At 47.3% G+C, this 20,843-nt stretch overlaps 1 protein-coding gene and 1 long non-coding RNA gene across 3 annotated transcripts; both read right to left on the reverse strand.

The window, feature by feature from the left end:
- Positions 1–6,597: 6,597 nt before the first annotated feature.
- MVB12A (multivesicular body subunit 12A) lies at positions 6,598–10,385 on the reverse strand. Of its 2 annotated transcripts, none has more exons than XM_020898798.2 (9): positions 10,198–10,385; positions 9,978–10,076; positions 9,745–9,841; positions 8,543–8,669; positions 8,073–8,192; positions 7,886–7,992; positions 7,586–7,647; positions 7,203–7,302; positions 6,598–6,998 (listed from the first exon to the last, which is right to left on the reverse strand). In XM_020898798.2, exons 1-8 carry the CDS (start codon positions 10,285–10,287, stop codon positions 7,240–7,242), a joined length of 765 nt encoding a protein of 254 aa, XP_020754457.1. In that variant the 5' UTR covers positions 10,288–10,385; the 3' UTR covers positions 6,598–6,998; positions 7,203–7,239. The 2 variants fall into 2 exon arrangements, with proteins under 2 accessions (XP_020754457.1, XP_020754456.1); XM_020898797.2 differs by having other exon boundaries at positions 7,203–7,259; positions 10,198–10,383.
- A 2,720-nt stretch (positions 10,386–13,105) lies between these two features.
- On the reverse strand, positions 13,106–20,636 carry LOC110140394 (uncharacterized). Its single transcript, XR_002314724.2, has 2 exons — positions 20,181–20,636; positions 13,106–15,464 (listed from the first exon to the last, which is right to left on the reverse strand). It is a non-coding gene; the product is annotated as an uncharacterized lncRNA (long non-coding RNA).
- Positions 20,637–20,843: the final 207 nt, after the last annotated feature.

The raw sequence follows: 20,843 nt of genomic DNA on the forward strand, positions 1-20,843 counted from the left end.
GTATATATGTGCTCATTCTAGTCATAATCACCAAAAGATGGAAACAACACAAATGTCCATCAACAGATGAATGAATAAACAAAAAGTGGTGCATATGAGAATATTCCATACAATGCAGTAGTACTGAACCGTGACAAGGAATGGAGCTCTGACACACACTACAGCATGGATAAACTACCAAACATCAGGCCAGACACAGGAGGCCACATAGTGTATGATCCCATTTATATGAAATGTCCTGAACAGGCAAATCGATAGAGTGTAGATTAGTGGTTGCCAGGGGCTGGGGTGGGGGAAGGAAAGTGATGGCTAATAGGGACAAGGTCTCCTTTGGGGTGATGGAAATGTTCTCGAACTAGATATAGGTGATCCATGCAGTAAATGACACTGAGCTATACATTTTAAAATGGTGAAAGTCTGGTGTTCCAAGAGCCAGCTGCTGCAGACCTAGCTTAGGGAGCAGTCATGCGACCTGTACCTCAGTTTCTTTCTTTATAAAAATTGGACCAGAGACTGCCCTGGTGGTCCAGCGGCTGAGCATCTGCCTTGCAATGCAGGGGACGAGGGTTCGATCCCTGTCTCGGGAACTAAGATCCCACATGCCACAGAACGACAAAGCCCTTGTGCCCCAATTACTGAGCCTGCGCACTCCGGGGCCCTCATGTCAAAGCAGGAGAGCCCAAGTACAGCAGTTAAGACTGGATGCAGCCAAATAAATAAATATATTTTTAGAAATCAGGCAAATTCCCCCAGCTCCCACATAGCACAGCTGTGAGGACCAAATCAAAAAGAGTGTCGGTGACTCCTCCCCAACGGAAGTAGCTATTGGCATTTTGGTGCACTTTAAGATGTAGACAACACCTGTCAAAGATGTGGGCTTGGTTTGGGATCGTCAGAACCAAAGACTGACATGATTGCTGAGATGTGGTTTATCTGGGAATCCAGAACCCAACTGCCAGTGCAGGAAACCGGGGTTCGATCCCTGAGTCTGGAAGATACCCTGGAGAAGGAAACGGCAACCCACTCCAGTATTCTTGCCTGGGAAATCCCATAGACAGTGGAAGCTGACAGGCTCCAGTCCATGGGGTTGCAAATTTTGGACACAACTTAGTGACTAAACTATAACTACCCCCAGAAGCCCTGGAGCCCTGCAGGGGGCACTAATGAGCAGATGGCCCTGAGGGCAACTAGGACTCCATCCCACTGGGGACCCCAGGGAGGCGCATAGAACACACATGGCAATTGGTCCCACTCCAGGGGCAAGGGGCTGGGATGTTTATCCTCTTATCACCCTGAGATCTGTTCCTGGGGTAACTGACCCCTCACATTCCTGGCCTTCCCTGTGTACCAGCTAGACATGCTCCTGTGATCACAGGAGGCCCCAGGCAGTCACAGGTGTTTGCTGTGAGTGGCCTTCATCGCGTAGAAACTACTGTGGAGGGGAGGGAGGCACAGATAGCATCTGTTCAAGCTTCAAGGCAGTTTTGCAACAGCAGGCATAAATGGGATATTGAAAACACTGCTTTCTGTGATTGAGAAGAACTATTAATTTTTGGATGCCCACCAACACCTTGCCTAACTCCCACAGAGGTCACCACTGTTGTCCCCTCAATATAATCCCTGGTCTCTCTCCTTTACTTAAAAAAAAAAAATTATTTGTCTTCACCAGGTCTGAGTTGTAGCATGTGGGATCTAGTTCTCTGACTAGGGATTGAGCCTGGCTCCCTGCATCCAGAGTGCAGAGTCTTAGCCACTGGACCACAAGGGAAGCCTCTCTCTCTCCTTTACTTCTTACTTCCTTTGGAATGATGACATTTAGAACAGAAGGCCAGATGCCACCTTCAGGGAAATTGCTCAGAGCAACAAGGGGCCCATTCCCATCAGAGAATACTTTATTCAAACCCTTTAAAACATATTTTGGTGAAATAAGAATTTTGAAAAGACTTCATGAGTCTTCCATCTTCAGGATGGTTCTAGGTACAAGGCAAATAGAGCCTTGGACTCAGAAGACTACCTCAGATGCCAACTGAGTTTATTAGGATAAATGGAGCAAGAATGACAAAAATGGCCCCTGAAAACCCAGCACACTCTCTTTCCCTGATTTAAATACACTTGTCATTTGTATCAGTTATTTATTGCTGCATAACAAATTATCCCTAAAGATCAACAGCTCAAAACAACACCTATTTCTTATCTGACAGTTTCTGTGGGTCAGGAATCTGGGCATGGCCCTCCTGAGTCCTCCCCTTCACACTGTGATCAAGATTCAACCAGGGCAATATCTGCTTTCAAGCTCCCTTTGTGGTTGTCGGCAGGATTCAATTCCCTATGAGCTGTGGAACTGAGGCCCTTGGCTCCTTGATGGCTGTTGGCCAGAGGCTGCCCTCAGTTCTGCCACATGTGGGTCTCTTTGTAGAGCAGCATGTATCATCAAGGACAGCAAGAGAGCTGCAACAAGATTAAAGTCTTGTATTTTAAACTTAGGTACAAAAGTGAAGTCCCAGAACCGTTACTGTATTCCATTGGTTAGAAGTAAATCTAGGGACATCCTGGTGGTCCAGTGGCTAAGTCTCCATGCTCCCAATGCAGGAGGCCTGGGTTCAATCCATGGTCGGGGAACTAGATCCCACATGCCACAACTAAGAGTTCCAACGCCACAACTAAGACCTGGCTCAGCCAAATGTATAAATAAAAACATTTTAAAAAAAGAACAGGCAGAATGAATGATGGGATAGAAGCCTTGGAGGATTTGGCAGGGAGGGGGCCAAAGGGGATGCTCAAGTCTGGCACAGATCAATGCTCTGATTTGGGGTAGGGAGAGAAGCAGGGACCAACGTTTAAATACAAGTGTGGGGTTTGGGTTTCCCTGGCGGTCAGATGGTAAAGAATTTGCCTGCAACGTGGGAGACCTGGGTTTGATCCCCGGGTTGGGAAAATCCCCTGGGGAAGGGGATGGCAACCTACTCCAGGATTCTTGCCTGGAGAATCCCACAGACAGAGGAGACTGGTGGGCTACAGTCCATGGGGTTGCAAAGAGTCAGGCACGACTGAGGGCTAACACTTTCACTTCCATAGTGTGGGGTTTTCCACTAGCAGAGGCCACGAGGACTTGCATCCTCCATCCACTCTGCATGGACTTCGGGCTGCAGAAACCTTCCAGCAGAGGGCTTTCAGAGCCAGGAAGTATTTTTGCAACAGTCTTGTCAACACGGACAGTGGAGAGACACGCCCCCACAAAAACTCCCCCCAGAACTACCCTGTGAGGTGAGGACCAGTGAGATGCCCATTGTACAGATGGACACAATGAGGTATAGAGAGGTTAAGCCATTGCTCAGGGTGACCAGCTAGTGAGCACTGGAGCTGTGACCGCATGTCTCCAGAAATCTCCCTCTCAGAACTCAGGTCCCTGCAATACCCAGCTCTCAGCGTCCAGAAGTGAGCAAAAGGATAAATCTTCTCTTCATTCCCCTCCCCTGTGCCTGCATAGTTGCTTAGTCATGTCCAATTCTTTGTGACTCATGGACTGTAGCCCACCGGGCTCCTCTGTCCATGGGATTCTCCAGGCAAGAATCCTGGAATGGGTTGCCATTTCCTTCTCCAGGGGATCTTCCCAACCCAGGGACTGAACCCAGGTCTCCTGCATTGCAAATGGATACTTTACTGCCTGAGCCACCAGGGAGCCCTCCTCCCCTGTAGCTCAAGATGATATAAGCTCAGTCGGAGTGTTGATCAATGTGGCCCAAGTCAGGAGTTGGGGGCCCAGGGGACAGGCTCCGTTGGGATCCTCTGGTCCCTTTGTGAGGCTGTCTGTCACCAGGCCCTGTGGGGTTCAGAAGGTTGTGATTTTGCAGAGTCAGTGACCTGGCCACGATGACTGGTCCAGTGGGACGCAAGGCCAGCCCAGGTCATCCGGGGGCCCCTGGTCACACACGGATGCCCTGGAAAGTGATCTGGGGCTGGTTTCAGGGTGGCCGAGATCCCAACCAGGGAGAACAAACAGCCTTTGCTTCCCAGCTGGATCAGATTCCACGGCTGGCGCCACAGCAGCCTGACTGTGCCCAGAACGGGGAGATTCCAGGAGATATCTTAGCACCAGGGCCCTAGCTTGCCCAAGGCAGCTGACATGTGTGGGGGAGGGGTACATTTGCAGTCTCCCCCTTCCCCCTCCCTCCTCCCAGACAGATCATGTCTCCATCCTCAGAGTCCCAGATCGGGCTATGCCTCCCCGCTCAGACCCCAGGGCAGAGGACTCTCTTCCCGCAGACCCCTGTGCTGGGCAATGTCTCCCCACTCTGGCTCCCCATGGCACTGGGGTTAGCCACGTGCCTGGATGAGTGGCACATACCTCTGGGACACCCACGTGATCCTTTCTGGCCAATGAGCTGTGAGCAGAACTTTGACAAGGAGCTTCTAGACCAGAGCATTTAATTGACTGCATGGGTCTACCCCCCACTGCCTTGGAGAGATGCTGGCCACCCCTTCAGGTGTGTTTCCTTGCAACTATGGCCAGCAGCCTGTTGCTGCCCTGCCGTGGGCATGAGGTGTGGATGAGAAATGGCTGAGATGGTGAAGAATCCACCTGCAATGCAGGAGACCGGGGTTTGATCCCTGGGCCAGGAAAATCCCCTGGAGGAGGAAATGGCTACCCACTCTAGGATTCTTGCCTGGAGAAGTCCATGGACAGGGCAGTCTGGCGAGCTACAGCTACCCATGGGGTCACAGAGCGTCAGATATGACTGAGCGACTCACGCTTTTCACAGCCAGCAGCCTGTTGTCACCCTGCCATGGGCATGTGGTATGGATGAGAAATAAGCCTTCTCCTTCTCACGCTGCAGAGATATGGGGAATGTTCCTAACTGCAGCGACACCTGGGCCACCCTGATGCCACTGGGACCCAAGGAAGGGAGAGCAGAAAAGGAAGCCACATGCATGGGAGAGATGGTGTGAGCTCGGGGTGGTTCATTTAACAAAAAGACGTCAGTTGCTCAGCTGTATCTGACTCTTTGTGACCCCATGGACTGTAGCTCGCCAGGCTTCTCTGTCTGTGGAATTCTCCAGGCAAAAAAGCTGGAGTGAATAGCCATTCCCTTCTCCAGGAAATCTTCCCAACCCAGGGATCGAAATAACACCAGGTCTCCTGCATTGCAGGCAAATTTTTTACCATCTGAGCCACCATTGCCTATTTCTTAACACAAAGAATTAACTCTCATTATTCACAGAGTTTGTATTTGCTAGTTCTCCTACTGGCTCAAATCTGTGACTCCCAAATTAACACTCGCAGTGCTTTAGTGCTCATTTGGATGTACACAGTGAAGGGGGAAAAAAATTTTTTTTTTTTTTTGGCCACGTCACATGGCTTGCAGGATCTTAGTTCCCCAATCGCGGACTGAAAGTGGCTACTGCAGTGAAAATGCTGTGTCTTAACCACTGGACCATCAGGGAATTCCCAGTGCAGGGAGAAATTAGAGTCCCAGAGGTATGTGTTCGCAGCTGTGCTGGGACAAGGCGATGCTCTGCCTTCCTATTGCAGCTCACAGGCACCGTTCTTGAGGTCTAAGTAGTGGCATATTTTTCATTTTTGTGCTTTTTCATTGGTGATTTTTGATGTTCGAAAAGGTCTCCAAGTGTGGTGCTGAAGAGCTATCTAGTGTCGGCAAGTGCGAGAAGGCTGGGATGTGCCTCCGGGAGGGTACACTGTTAGATGAGCTTTGTTTGGGCTTCCGTGGTGGCGCAGTCAGTAAAGAATCTGCCTGCAGTGCAGGAGATCCGGGTTCAACCCCTGAGTCTTGAAGATCCCCTGGCGAAGGAAATGGCAACCCACTCCAGTATTCTTACCTGGGAAATCCCATCAACAGAGGAGCCTGGTGGGATACAGTCCAGGGGATTGCAAGAGTCAGACACGATTTTGCTCAGACCGGAGTTACAGGACTGGTGGCTGTGAGTTCACCATTAACAAATCAGCTGCGTGTTAAAGGTGTCTTGAGATGCACAGAAAACCAGGTTATGTATTGATTACTTGAGAAAAATGTGATCAGAGGCTTAGAGGAACCTACTCGTGTCCCCCAGAGCCACCAGTATTTCCTAATTCAGGGTTCACTCCACTTTATAGAGGATAACTATCATGATTCATGAGAATTCATGGTTTGTGTCTGCCACATGGTAGAGGAAAAGAGATACACACAGCAGTACAGTTTGATGGTTAAGAAAGCAGGCTCTGGGTTCGAATCCCAGCTCTGAATTTAGCCACCTCCTGCCTCAGTTTCACTATCTGTGAAATGGCACAAAACCAGGACTTCCCACTGGGCTCAGGAGGACTAAATGAGATACTATGCAGCAGATACTAGTGAGAAGGTCCTCACAGAACAAACCGTAGCTGTTACTATTACTACTGTTAGGTGCAATGATGGAGGGGCAGGACCCGATGTGGTCCAGAATCAGGGCTTAAGCACTGTTGAGCCTCAGTTTCTCCCTCTGTAGAATGGGAGTGGCAACAGTGCCCCCTCCCCTCCAGGTTTTCACCCACTTGCTCAGTGTGCATCCACCCCAGCTCCTACGAGCCAGAGAGACACACAGTCAGGATGGAGATTATAGACAATCTCTGGACAACGTGGTGTTTATTACCAGGAGGACACCCGCATGGCCTCCAGGCACCAGAGAGTTTTGACACAAATGACTTGAAGGCACTGGTTTTGGTCCAGCCCCCACCCCTGTCCACTAGGGCCCGGGAGATAGGAGAACCCATCACCGAGAGGACCAGTCACGCTCCCTCCTCCAGGCTGCAGCTCCTCCAGGTGGCTGAGGGCCCGGCATGCCTTGCGCTGCCAAGGGTCCCAAGGTGGAATGGGCCGGGCAGCTGCCAGTCAGCGGACTGGAGGTGGCCGGGGGGTGGTGGGCGGTGTCAGGTGTGGCGGCTCCTCCCTGGGACTGCTAAAGGGCTAAGAGACGCTTGGAGGCAGGCGGGCAGCTGCCGTCTTCTCCACCACGAAGCCATAGTTGTACTGGGGGGTGAGGAGGGGGGTGAGGGGAGAGTACAGAGTGAGACAGCAGCCACTTGGTGGGGGGGCGCGCGGAATGGTGGGCTTGGGGCATGAGGGATCTGGAGCCCTCAAGGTGGGTTACAGCTGGGACAGAAGGGGGGCCCAGGGGAGCCTAGGGTGACCTGCATCCCCCCAACTCTGCCCCCTCCCTATTCCCACACCCACCTCTGCCTCAATGTCCGCCAGCGATTTGATGGTCAGATCAGCAAAGGCAGAGAAGGCCTGGCAGGCAGGGGCAGGTCAGTCTGGGACAGGGACCCCCAACCTGGAACCCCCGTCCCCCCGTCTTCATGAAGGGCCCCCTCAAGATTTGCCTGAACATCATCTCCCCTTCCTGCCACTGCCTCTTGCCTCCCAGCATCCAGCTGCCCCTCCTGAAACCCCCATTCCAGAAGGAGACCCTCCCGCCCCCACCCCTTGGCCTCCAGCCTCTTCCCACGCAGGAACTTCCCTCTGTGCTGGATACACATGCTGATACGCCCTGCATCGTGGTGCCTAGAAACTCAAGGGGTGGGGGCAGACCCAGACTCCCCAGGACCTGGACTCACCAGGGGACCACAGCTCTTGCCCTCGAATCGGGGGTGCAGTGTGAAGGGAACCCCATCCATGGCTGAGGAAAGCGGATGAGAAGGGTGGAGCTGAGGCTGAGGAGACTTGAAGCCTGCCTGTTGCCCACCCCACCCCAAGAAGGCCAGCCCAGAGGTCTCGGCTCTTCCCAGTCTTGACAAAACAGGGCAAGCCCAGGGCTGGTCCAACCCTGCCCTGGCCTCTACCTGGGGGTACAGCCTCGAACCAGTCTTACCCCCCACCCCCACCCCAGGGCGCCAATCTCCCCACCCTGCTCTCACCTGAGATGCCATAGAGGTTGGAGGCCTCGTAGATGGAGTCGCTCCTCCGCAGGGTGGAAGCCCGAGAGCCCAGTCTGGATAGTGTCCGCTCCGGGAAGCCACCCTTGCTGATGGAGGCAGGACAGCCCAGGTCAGAGACCTGATGCTGCACCCGCCCCCACCCCCACCCCATAGCCGGAGGACTCACCTCGGCTGGCCAGGCGAGTCCAGGGAGAGGTCCCTCACATCTCGGCTAAGAGCTCGGGGCTTGGGCACTGGCCGAGGGGCCTTGGCCTTCCTGCACCAAATGGCAAAGCCCCCCATGTCCCTAGGGGAGGAAGAAGAGAGAGGAGGGGCTCTGGCCCGACGTGCAGCCAGGGATGAGAACAGCTGCCAGAGGGAAGATGGGCTCTGGTGACCTCACGTCTCAGCCTACACCATCAGCAACATCCTAACGAACACTGCCGGGTTCAGTCACCGTATCAGGCACTTTAGACACACTAGCCCCTCACCACCGCCCAGTGAGATCCCAGTACAACTGTCCCCATCTTAACATGTGGAAACTGAGGCACAGAGAGGTGGCAGGAGGGATGGAAGGACTCATGGGAGTCCCTGAGAGTCAGAGGGGTAGGTAGGGAGTTGGGAGGGCAAAGAAGGAAGGCGGGGGAGCAGGCCTACCCTACTCGCAGGTACCCAGGGACTGTCTTGGTTTTCCCACTCAGTCGGATGTCAAAGACAGCTGTGTCCGCGGCCCCCAAGGGCACCAGCTTCACACACATGCGTTTCTTCTTGGACACGGAGGCCTCTGGGAGTGGGGCGGTGGAGAGCAAGGGGGTGAGAAGAGGCAAGAAGCAGGGAAGGGGCCCCAAGATGGCTCCAGATCACTCTCCAGGGTGCTGTTTAAGGGAGCTATCTGCATGGCGTGGGGCAGTGGTTATATCATGAATGGTAAAGTCATAGGAGGAGAATCCATGACGCTTTTAGGAGCCAGTGGGGCAGGCTCATCTTTGGCGACATGGAGGAGCACTCATGGGATCATGAGGAGCACTCATGGGGTGGTCAAGGGGACCACAGTGAGGGCGGGGAACGGTGGGATCAGATAGAACTGGGAGCCCGTGCTGGCCCTCCAAACTCACTTTCCCTCAGCCCTCTAACCCAGAGATAGCAAACTACAACCGATAAGCCAAATCTGACCCAAAGTCTGTTTTTGTCTGGCTCATGAGCTAAGCATGTCTTTTACATATATGCATATATATGCAAGGGCTTTCCCAGGCTCCTCTGTCCATGGGATTCTCCAGGCAAGAATACTGGAGTGGACTGCCATTTCCTCCTCCAGGAGATCTTCCCCACCAGGGATGGGTCCCGCGTGTCCTGCATTGGCAGGCAGGTTCTTTATCACTGAACCACCAGAGAAACCCACCAATAGATATATGCTGACAGTCAAATACAAATGACAAGACACAGGGAGGGCATGGGAGGCAGGGAGAGCCTGGTGATTAGAAAGCAGAGCAGTCAGGGCTGGGAACTGGGAGAGCAACCCCTGTACAAAAGCCTGGAAAATGGAAAAGAGAACTGCGCCTGGGTCAGCTTGGCTACAGTGGAAGAAGGTGGAGTAGCAACAGGAATAAAACAGGTCGCACAAACTGAACACTTACTCTAAAGAGAGAAGCATTTTTACGCAGGGCAGGGTTCATCACCCCGCCCTAGATCAATCCTCAGCCAACACTGTCATTGCCCAGAGCATCGAGGGGGCGGCCAAGGCTCAAAAATCGCGCGCCTATGGTCCTTCCATTCCCTCCCTGATCTTCCCTGCAGAGACGAGCGAACTTGCCCCTCACCCCCTCCACACACCCCACCCCTGCCTTCGACGTGGGACTCACTCGAGTCCAGGGGGTCGCAGACTGGTGAGAATCCCGGCGGGAGGGGGCTCTTGTCCACTAGGATCTGGATGTCGACCACCACGTTCTCCTGTGGATTCTGGGGTCGGGGGCGGGGCGCGGGGGGAAACAGCGAGAATCACTCAGCAGCACGGACTGTGTCCCTGGCATAATGCTCCGCGAGTGGACAGGGGAAGTGGGAAGACCGGGGGATTCCGAGGATGGGAGCTCGTTACCTCTAGGCTGCCCAAAGGATTCAGGCACAGGAAGTAGCCAGATTTCTGCGCGAATGTCTTGCCGAAGCTGGCGGGCGCCCCCTCCACAGTGCAGGAGATCTACAGCGCGAACGCGGGTCAGAGCCAGGACACTACCTGGCCGCAGTCGCTGCTGCCCCCATTCAACCCCCGGCCCCTAGCGCCGCCGCCTTCCCGTCCCCGGTCCCCTGACATCGCTCACCGCACTGAATCCCCGCGGCGGGGGCGCCGAGGCCGACGACCAGGCTAAGCCAGCCAACGGCATCCCGTTGGCCCCGGGCCCCGGATCCATCCTGCAAAACAGGCACCGAAGGCGGCAGACAGACTCGGACCTTCCTGCCGCAGCTGGACTACGGAGTTCGACAGGAAGCTGAACTACAACTCCCAGACGGCCTTGCGATGTCGGGGGGAGGGGCCAGGAAACGCATATGCGCGAGCCGGGAAAGCCGCCGGCCAATCTTGTGGAGACAAGGAGCCACGCCCCTCAGGTGCGCCTGTGGGAGACGTTTGCGGAAAACTGTCTCGCTTTCACCTCAAGCCCAGCGACTTCTGCCGGAAATGTCTCGCTAGCTGGAAACCAGAACTACATTTCCCAGAATTCCGTGTGGTATCAGCCTCTCCTCCAGAGCTGCTGTCATCGGTGTTTCCCGGAAATTTCCGAGAGAGAGATGAAAAATCTGCAATTTTTGTTCCCGGAAGTCATCCCAAAAGACACTCTCATGGGTTATACAACGATTAGTAAATAATGGAAAGTACGGACCAGCGTGAGCCGTGAAATCTTGGTGTAACTTGAGGATTTATTCACACATATAATTCATTAAGATGGTATAAAAGTATTTAGAATGGCTAAGTGCTTTTACACGCTTAGATGGAAAATATGGTCAACTGGGGAACGGAATATTATCCACTCGCATACATGTTCCAGCTGTTTACTGTATTATCGATTAGTCCACTGCCTGTTTTTTTGTGCCACATGAGAGCAAAAAAATGTTTTTTATATTTGTGATGAAAAAAAATCGTCTTAAACTTAGGATAAGAAAAATTTTAATGTAAAACTCTCTCTGTTCGTTTGGGTGACTACCTGCTCGCCTTTAGTGTGCATCGTGCATCTGTATTATTGATTAACTAAATCTACGCCAAGGCCTTTGACTGTGTGGATCACAACAAACTGGAAAGTTCTTACAGAGATGGGAATACCAGACCACCTGACCTACCTCTTGAGAAACCTGTATGCAGGTCAAGAAGCAACAGTTATAACTGGAAATGGAGCAACAGCATGGTTCCAAATCTGGAAAGGAGTACGTCAAGGCTGTATATTGTCCCCCTGCTTATTTAACTTATATGCAGAGTATGTCGTGAGAAATGCTGGGCTGGATGAAGCACAAGCTGGAATCAAGATTGCAGAGAAAAATATCAATAACCTCAGATATGCAGATGACACCACCCTTACGGCAGAAAGTAAAGAAGAACTAAAAAGCCTCTTGATGAAAGTGAAAGAGGAGAGTGAAAAAGTTGGCTTAAAACTGAACATTCAGAAAACTAAGATCATGGGATCAAGTCCCATCACTTCATGGCAAATAGATGGGGAAACAATGGAAACAGGGACAGACTTTATTTTGGGAGGCTCCAAAATCACTGCAGACGGTGACCGCAGCTGTGAAATTAAATGATGCTTGCTCCTTGGAAGAAAAGCTATGACCAACCTAGACAGCGTATTAAAAAGCAGAGACATTATTTTACCAACAAAGGTCCATCTAGTCAAAGCTATGGTTTTTCCAGTAGTCATGTATGGATGTGAGAGTTGGACTATAAAGAAAACTGAGCACTAAAGAATTGATGCTTTTGAACTGTGGTGTTGGAGAAGACTCTTGAGAGTGCCTTGGACTGCAAGGAGATCCAACCAGTCCATCTTTAAGGAAATCAGCCCTGCATATTCATTGGAAGGACCAGAAGGGGATAACAGAGGATGAGATGGTTGGATGGCATTACCGACTGTATGGACATGAGTTTGAGTAAGCTCTCGGAGTTGGCGATGTACAGGAGAGCCTGGTGTGCTGCGATTCATGGGGTTGCAAAGAGTCGGACACAACTGAGTGACTGATCTGAGATCTACTTAACACAGGAATGCCTGCTTAGAAAAGAGCAATTTTCTTCTGGTGCCTTCCAGGCAGTGATGCAAGATATAGATGGGCTCCAGTTAGATATTTATAACTGGTCTCCTGTTTGCATTTTGTGGGGCACAAAGAAGTGGGCTTTAGGCTGAACACTTAGAACTGTTAGCATTTTCTGATATAAGAGGTAGGTGGGCTCCAGTTAAGGCATTATAATCAGCCTGCTGTTTTCTTTCCACACTGGAAGTAACAACAGAAACAGGGTAAACAGCCAGTGTTTATCTCTTGTAAACGCCTTATGGTAATAGTAGTCATGGCAATAGTCAAGGTAATAATCATGGCAAGAACAAAGAGGGGCCAAACCCTGTTTGAGTAGAGGATTAAGGGATCTCTGCTCCTCCCTCTTTGGAGACAAGGGAGACACTGCACATGTGCAGAAAGGCTCCTTGTGGGTCTAAAGTCAGAGTCTTGCTTCTCCCAGAAGCATTCACTTTGAGATTCATCTTGGCTGAGGGGTGTGAGTACGCCCAGTGGAGAGTCTCAGAGTAGGTCAGGTGTGTTAAAAGAAACCAGATAATTGGCCTGAAGGAAGGCAAAGGCCCGGAAGAACTAACCTATATGAATGACGTAACTGGCTCTTTACTGTGCGTCTCCTCACTAGGGGGAACGCCCACACCCTTCCTCTCCGGGTGTGCATCTCTGCCTTGCTTCTGTCTTAACAAACCATTTCTCTCTGTGCTCTCCCACTTGTTGTGCTACGTCTCTAATAATAAACTTTGTACCTACATTTATGGTTTCTGCCTCCGTGATAAATGTGTTTTTCACTGGGGGCAAAGATCCAGGGAAAAAGAGCTTCTAGCCTCTAGCCCTTGCTGGTCTAGTGGCTAGAATTCCTGGTTCTCATCCAGGCTACCCCGGTTCAATTCTTGGGCAGAAAATTAAGATCTTGTGGAGGGCTCGGAGGAGTAGATTCTGAAAAAAGGACGCGGACAGCCTCTCTGGGAAACTGACAAAACTTTACTTCTAAAGGAGTCGTTTTATACATGAGAGCAAGGGGATAGCTTACAAAAAACAAGGTTACACAGATAGAGCTTGAGCATGGACAAAGTTGATAACAGCAAGTTTACAAAGTTTATGAGACACATAGACTCTTATTTTCTCAGGATTAAAAGACAATCTGTTTTCCTCAAGGCCAGCTTGTTGTTCTCAGCACTATTCTCATGCAGTCACAAGAGCCCTATGTGCAGGAAATGTTTCTCAGGGCAAAACATCGAGACATGCCTGGCGGTCCTGGCCCTTCACCAGTTCCTTGTGAGGACCTTCTCCTCAAGGCAGGCTCGTAGTCTCCCTTAACATTTCCTCCTTTTCTTTTTTAGTGTTGGGACTGCAGCTGTCATTTTTATTTTTGTATCTTGGGTTCAGGAGGATCTGATCCAGAGGCATTGGAAGCCTATAATACCAATGCATATAATGAGAATTATTAGAACATATGAGACAATATGAGAAGACAAAAACCAAGATCAAGGGTCTAGTGATGAAAAGGCAGAGATTAATGCATCATAAAACTGCAAACTGTATAATTCTGGGGGTAAGTTAGAATAACTGTCACTTATTTGTTTCTTCAATTTTTCAATATTAAGACTCATGTTAGTTTTTTCTAATTGTAAATGAGCTTTAATCGTGTCCCAAGGGTACTCAGAGGCATGGTAGGGTAAATTAGTAATACAAAAGTTTGTAAAGTTTCAAAGACATTTCAGTTTGAGTGGTAATTGTAATCGATTTACTTGATCTCCTACATATAATAAAGCATCCTGTATTTTATCTAACCGGGCCTGGATTTGCTGATCAATGTTTGCTTGTTGTGCCCACAGCTCATGGGTATCTTTATGCCATGAAGTGATAAACTCATGATTTTGAATAGAATTATATAAGGCCATGCCTGACATAGTGCCAAGAGACATGACTGTTATGAGGCTAATAATGCCTAATATAATCTAACCAACAAAGTGTTTAGTTCTTTTGACAACTCTTTTTAGTAAAAACGATAGAAACATAGAGTCAGACCATGGTTCATCAAGAGAAATAGGTATCCATAATTCTGCTCTCTGTTTCATAAGGAAAATTCCCTCCCTACTATGATTGAATGGCAAACTATGGTTCAAGCAAGTGTAGAGTTTACAGTTTGTGCAATTGATGAGTTGCATGGAGTTTGTAATGATGAATTTTCCTATAGCAAACAGAAAAGGGGGGTGTACAGATGCTTGAATGAACCCAGTGCCATTATAAGTGATAGTATAGTTTTGGGGACCTGAAGTATGAGCGTGTCTTATAAGGGTAGCAAATTGGTGTAAAGAGGCAGGTATTCTCCAGATGTGCCAATGCTTAGTCCCGAGTTGAGGGTGGATCATATGGGGCCTGGGTGGAGACACCATTATAACAATTCAGGATATCATTCTGTTGATGCCATAGTCCCCCCAAAGAATGTTTAAATCTAATATTTTTGTCCCATTGCAAGTTCCCTCTTCCCATTCAGAGCAATTAACAAACATTTCATGTGGTCCCCAATCGATAAAGGTAACATTCAAATAACGAGATATTTTCCCAATAATTCCCTGGCAGTCAGACCATGATAATGGAGGGCCTTGATGTTTTCTTCACCGGGATATTGCTTCACAGGGAGGTTCCTCAGGTAAAAATAAAGCATTTGTACTGTTAGAAATTCGCCCATGATAATATTTTTGAGATTGATTTAACAGAAATGAAGTGGCAGCAAAAAAACCCAACCTAAAACCTGTGCCATTATTATAGGAATAACCCCACCATTGAGGAAATATAGACATGCAAGGAGGACTTGCACCGAAGCAAATAGGTAAAACCTTATACCCTATGGATATATTGATTGCTTTCCCCTCTTGATCAGGGTGAGTAGGTCCAGCTCTAGACCATGGAGGAGGGAAGTGTTGGCTATCATTAGTTAAGACCAGAGGGCTAGGTTCATTCCAATCAACAAATTGCAACAAAGGCGGAGCAGGAATGAATGGAAATCCAGTATGTATAATTAGCATTTACCACAGATGTACAGGACAATACAGCTAGCATACCCAAGAAAAGTTTATCAGGAGTTAAAGGGGTTCCGGTTTCTTTCAGTACATCTTGAGCTTTCCTTGTCAGATTCTTGATCTGTGCCCAAGGGGGCACGGTTGAGCTGAAGTACCTTTCCTTCTTTTCCGTTATTTCTCTTCCTCCAGTGACATTGTGGCCATTCTCTTGGTGATGTGGGTCACCTATTTTTTGTTCCCAAGGGATCTTGGTTGTTGAGGACGTATGTACCGCTGCGGAGCTTAGATGTCTTCTCCATCTGTAGAGACAAGACCATATCCTCTGCCTAGGAGCTTTAATACCCCTGGCTTCCAGTTACTGAATCATTTAACCCAAACATCCAATTTCAAAAATTGCTCAGAAACATTAGTCTTGGACATATTCAAGAAATGTCTTTTGTCTCTAGTCATCTTTTCTGAAGATTCGTTCAAAAAACTTAGGTAAGTAAAGTAAGAGGTAAATATTCTTTTGGGCCATATTTTGTATAGAGTATTCCCTCTTTTAATTTATTTAAAGTTAATTTAAGTCTTATGGGCCCGTTTGATAATGGCTTGCCCCTGGGGGTTATAAGGGATTTCACGAAGATGAAGGATGTTCTAATCCAAAAGAAAGGTCGTAAAAGCTTTTGAAGTAAAAGTGGGACCGTTATCAGTTTTCAAGGTATGAGGTAGGCCCATCATTGAAAAAAGCGGACAGTAAACCCTGGATAGTTGCTTTGGTTGACTTAGAAGAGGCAGGAACAGCCCAAATGAAACTTGAATGAGTGTCAATTACAACAAAAAGCAGAGAGGTACGGGGTAAAGAAAAGTGGGTAAAATCAGCTTGCCATAATTCATTAGGATGGTGACATCCGTTGATGTAATGGGTAACATACAGAATAAGATCGCACAATATTGCGAGCAGCAGATAAAGGAATATGATAGTGGCCATGTAGGCGGTTAGCATTGGTATGAAGAAGCTCATGTTCTTCTTTTGGAGAAGAGAAGAGAGCACTTATTAATTTATTAACCTTATTGTTTACAGCTGTCAAAGGTCCAGGAAGGCCTGAGTGAGCACGGATATGTGTAATATAGAAAGGGCATAAACATGATTGAATGAGAGTCTGAACAGACAAAAACAACTGAGTCAATTCCAAATCTGAAGAAGAAAGTGGGGCTGTGACAAAATTAGGAAACACGGAGGCAATGTATAGTGAATCTGTAAGTACATTAAAGGGGGAAGGCTTGCACTCTAGTAGAAGATATAAAGCATAAAGTTTAGCTCTCTGAACAGAGGAAAAAGGACTTTTTATTCATTTCGTCCAGTGAGGACCCACTATTCCAGAATATCTTTGTTTACTTCCATCTATGTAATAGGTAGGTGCTTCTGGAGTCAGGGTTTCAGATATGATGGAGTTGTTTTTAGAAAGTCCCAAAGTTTACCTTTAGGCAAATTTGGAAGTAAAGTCCCTTAGAAATTAGAAAAGGCAATCTGTATCATAATGTTATTTTGTAATGCTGCATTAAAGTCTAACTTTGAAATAGGGATGTATATACCATCAGGATTATATCCAGTTAATGTCTGTGTATGAGCATGGCCCTGATGGACAATAGTACCAATAAGCTCAAAGTAAGAGACAATTTTCTTGGCCTGTTTTGAATGGAGATATACCTATTTTAATGGAGAGGTTTCTTTTTGTGCTATAACAGCAGTAGGAGATCTAATAATGGGAAAAACATATAAAAAAATTGGAAGATTAGGTTGAACACGACGAACGAAGGCTTTAGCAATACATTTTTTTACTAATTTTAATTTTTGTTTCGCCTCAGAGGTCAGGTGGCGAGAACTATTTAAGTCTGAAGGTCTTTCTAGGGTTTTAAAAAGATTTTGCAAAGCATATGTGGGAATGCCCAGGGAAGGTCACAACCAATTAATGTTGCCTAACAATTTTTGAAAATCATTTAAAGTCTTTATGAAATCCATTCTAATGGACATTTTTTTGTGGTTTTACTTTGTTTTTTGTTAACAGATAATCTAAATAATTAAAAGGTTCTGTACATTGGATTTTTTCTTCTGATATGATTAAGCCATGATTTTGTAACTGCTGAACGGTATTTGAAAAAATCTTGTCTATTTAATTGGAGCTGTGAAGTGTTGGCCAGCAGAATATCATCCATATAGTGTATAATATAAGCGTTAGGGTATGTGTCCCTCATGGGTTGCAAAGTTTGGGCAACAAGATATTGGCAGATGGTGGTGGAATTTTTCATACCTTGAGGTAAAACTTTTCAATGATATCTCTGAACAGGATAAATATTATTTGTCGTGGGAACAGAAAAGGCAAAATGTTGTCTATTTTCCTCTTGAAGAGGCAGTGTAAAAAAGCAGTCTTGAAGATCTATAATGATAACAGGCCAATTTTTTGGAATCATAGCAGGATTTGGAAGACCAGGCCGTAATGCTCCCATGGTTACCATGGTGTCATTAACAGTGCGCAGGTCAATAAGCATTCTCCATTTACCTGATTTTTTTTAATAATAAATACAGGAGAATTCTATGGAGAAAAAGAAGGTTCAATTCTCCCATAATTCAGTTGTTCCTTCATTAAATCCTTTAAAGCTGCTAATTTTACTGTAGTCAGGGGCCACTGGGCAGTCCACATAGATTCATTAGATCTCCATTGTAGATGTAGCGGCGATAACTCAGTGGCCCTGATCAAAAAGGTTCATTAAGTACAAGTCTTGCTTTAGTTTGTTGTAAGAAATCTTGGCCCCAAAGATTAATAGGAACTTCAGTAATATAGGGTTTTATATAAACTGTAATTTGGTCTGGACCATGAGCTTGTAAATAGGAAACATTTTTAGAAGTGGTTAAAGAATTAGCTTCTTTTACATCAATTATTCTATTAGAAGCTGGTCATATGGGCCATTCTGGGGGCCATTCAGAGCGGCGTATAATGGAGATAGATATTCGCTCCAGTGTCTAACATATCTTCAAAAATTTTTCCCCGAATAGTAAGTCGTAATATGGGTTTTTCCAGTTCGTGTAATAAAGCAGTTAATCCTGCAGTAATGTTAGTGCTGCCGAAACCCCCCGTTCTGGTAGTAGTGGAAGTCTTTTGTGGTTTAATATATGGTAGGAGAAGCAATTGAGCAAACTTATCACCTTTTTGTAAATATAAATTCCAGATGACTTGAACCATTATTGAAATTTTCCTTATGTAATCTTTATCAATAACTCCAGTCATGACCGTGAGACCTTGCATGGTACAGCTGCTGCGACTTAAAATCAGTCCCATGGTCTGAGACGGTATCGGGCCATAATAATCAGTGCTGATTTTATTAAGGGGAATTTATTACCAAAAGTTCCATATCTTTAGGACAAGGAATATCAACACAAGCACTGCGTTGTGTAGCCGCCTGCAACTGAAGAATATTAGGATTCCCTTCTCTGTGTGCAGGGCTGAAGGGTAGCCCCGTTTTTAGTCTTCTGACTGGCAATCTTTTTTTGTAATAGTGGATTCCCCGCTTTGTCATATTTTGACTTGTATTTATTTAGCTAATGATTTCCTTTTTTGCATCGTGGGCAAGGCCTGGGAGGTTTCCCTTTCTCTTTGAAATTTATAGCAGTAGGAGGCTGCCTTGGTCTAATGGGGAGATGGCACTGCTTTTTTACATGGCTGGGCTTCCCGCAATTAAAACATTTTAAATGTATAACCTTTTGTGCAGCGAGAGTTTTCATGGTTGCAACTTTAGCCCTATGCTGAATGGAGCCAATGTTTCGACAGACTTTCATATAATCTATAATAGATCTGGTTTCTCGAATTGGCCAGATTACATTTTGATAATCCTCATTAAAGGCCAAATGTTTTAGCAACCTCTGCGGCAAATTAGCATCCTTAATGGATTTCTTTATAACGTCTTTAAGTTTTCCTAGAAATTGGGCGTATTCTTCCCGTGGTCCTTGAAATATTTTAACAAAAGACCCATCAGACAGAGCATTGTTAACCTTTGCCCAGGCATGCAAGGCAACCTCCTTTATCCGATATACCACGGGTGGGGCAGTATTCTGTAATTGAGCCCCTACCTTAGCCATAGTGCCAGTTCCTGTTAAAATGTCAAAAGTAAGTTGAGCAGGATTTCTGTGACTTTGTTGTTCCTGTAAAATTTCTTTCGCCTCATCGTTAACCCACATTTGCCACTGCAACAATTGTTGAGGAGTCAAAACCATTTTACCTACCGCTGCAAAGTCGGCAGGAAGCCAATGATCCGCCCAATTCCGAAGGAATTCAAGACAGTATGGAGAAGTGGGCCCATAAAGAGTGCATGCTTTTTTGAAAGCAGAAACTAAAGTAAAATCAGCAGGGTTCCAGGTAACATGACCTGGTTGTGGTTGGTTAAATACAATGGGGAATGCGCGTTTAATTAGGTCAAAGCATCAAGGGAAACATGTGGAGGGAGCGTTAGAGCAGGAGCGGAAGGAAGAGTGGTGCTAGGGAATTCCTTCGGCGGTGGGGGAAAATTACTTTCGGTTTTAGGAGACCAAAAATCACAAACAGCAGATGGTTGTTTGCTCTCATGGCCAACATCAGTGGGTCCCTTCTGATTAAAAAGAACATTCTTATGATGTAAAGCACCTTGCATATCCTTTTCATCTAATTCATATTCATGTAAAGATTGCACCGTTTCTACTTCTACATCAACCCTTTTGCCATCAGATTGTTTGATAACGGTCTGAACCAATGCCTAAGTAACCGACCACAGGGGAGGAATTTGAGCATCTTGGCGATATGCAGTTAAGACATTGTTTTGGACATGTTGCCATACCTGTTTATCTCACGTCCCTTCCTCAGGAAACCAGGGATTGTATTCTAAAACAAGCTGATAACACTCAGGCAACTGATCAACAGAAATGTTAGTGCCGAATTGCTTCAGAAAATGATGCATAAGTGAAACAAAAGGTATCTTACTTGCCTGGTGTCCCATTGTCTGCTTACCTCCTTCTGCAGGAATCTTTCTCCGTGTTCAACTTGTCGTGACTTCGAGGTCCCACGTTGGGCGCCACTTGTGGAGGGCTCGGCGGAGTAGATTCTGAAAAGAGGACACGGACAGCCTCTCTGGGAGACTGACAAAACTTTACTTCTAAAGGAGTCGTTTTATACATGAGAGCAAGGGGATAGCTTACAAAAAACAAGGTTACACAGATAGAGCTTGAGCACGGACAAAGTTGATAACAGCAAGTTTACAAAGTTTATGAGACACATAGACTCTATTTTCTCAGGATTAAAAGACAATCTGTTTTCCTCAAGGCCAGCTTGTTATTCTCAGCACTATTCTCATGCAGTCACAAGAGCCCTATGTGCAGGAAATGTTTCTCAGGGCAAAACATCGAGACATGCCTGGCGGTCCTGGCCCTTCACCAGTTCCTTGTGAGGACCTTCTCCTCAAGGCAGGCTTGTGGTCTCCCTTAACAATCTCCCTTCACGCCACTGCTCACTGATGCCTCACCGAGATCAGTAGGTCCTTAAGAGGTAACATTTCTTTCTCAATCCCGTGAGGGGTCATTATGACCCACTACTCACCTTATAATGCAGATGTGAACTATGTAAACTGTCAAAACCATGACTCAAAAACAGTACAACTGTTCTGTGACCTCTAAT

This window comes from Odocoileus virginianus, chromosome 3 (genome assembly GCF_023699985.2).
Source record: "Odocoileus virginianus isolate 20LAN1187 ecotype Illinois chromosome 3, Ovbor_1.2, whole genome shotgun sequence".
In the NCBI taxonomy this organism is placed as follows: domain Eukaryota; kingdom Metazoa; phylum Chordata; class Mammalia; order Artiodactyla; family Cervidae; genus Odocoileus; species Odocoileus virginianus.

Excerpts from the sequence above, each read along its gene's own strand:
- MVB12A (XM_020898797.2), bottom strand. The coding sequence starts at position 10,287 with ATGGATCCGGGGCCCGGGGCCAACGGGATGCCGTTGGCTGGCTTAGCC. Across the intron at positions 9,842-9,977 it reads ATCCTTTGGGCAGCCTAGAG|AATCCACAGGAGAACGTGGT; the intron begins GTAACGAGCTCC and ends CCCCGACCCCAG. Across the intron at positions 8,193-8,542 it reads CCTGGGTACCTGCGAGTAGG|GGACATGGGGGGCTTTGCCA; the intron begins GTAGGCCTGCTC and ends TTCCTCCCCTAG.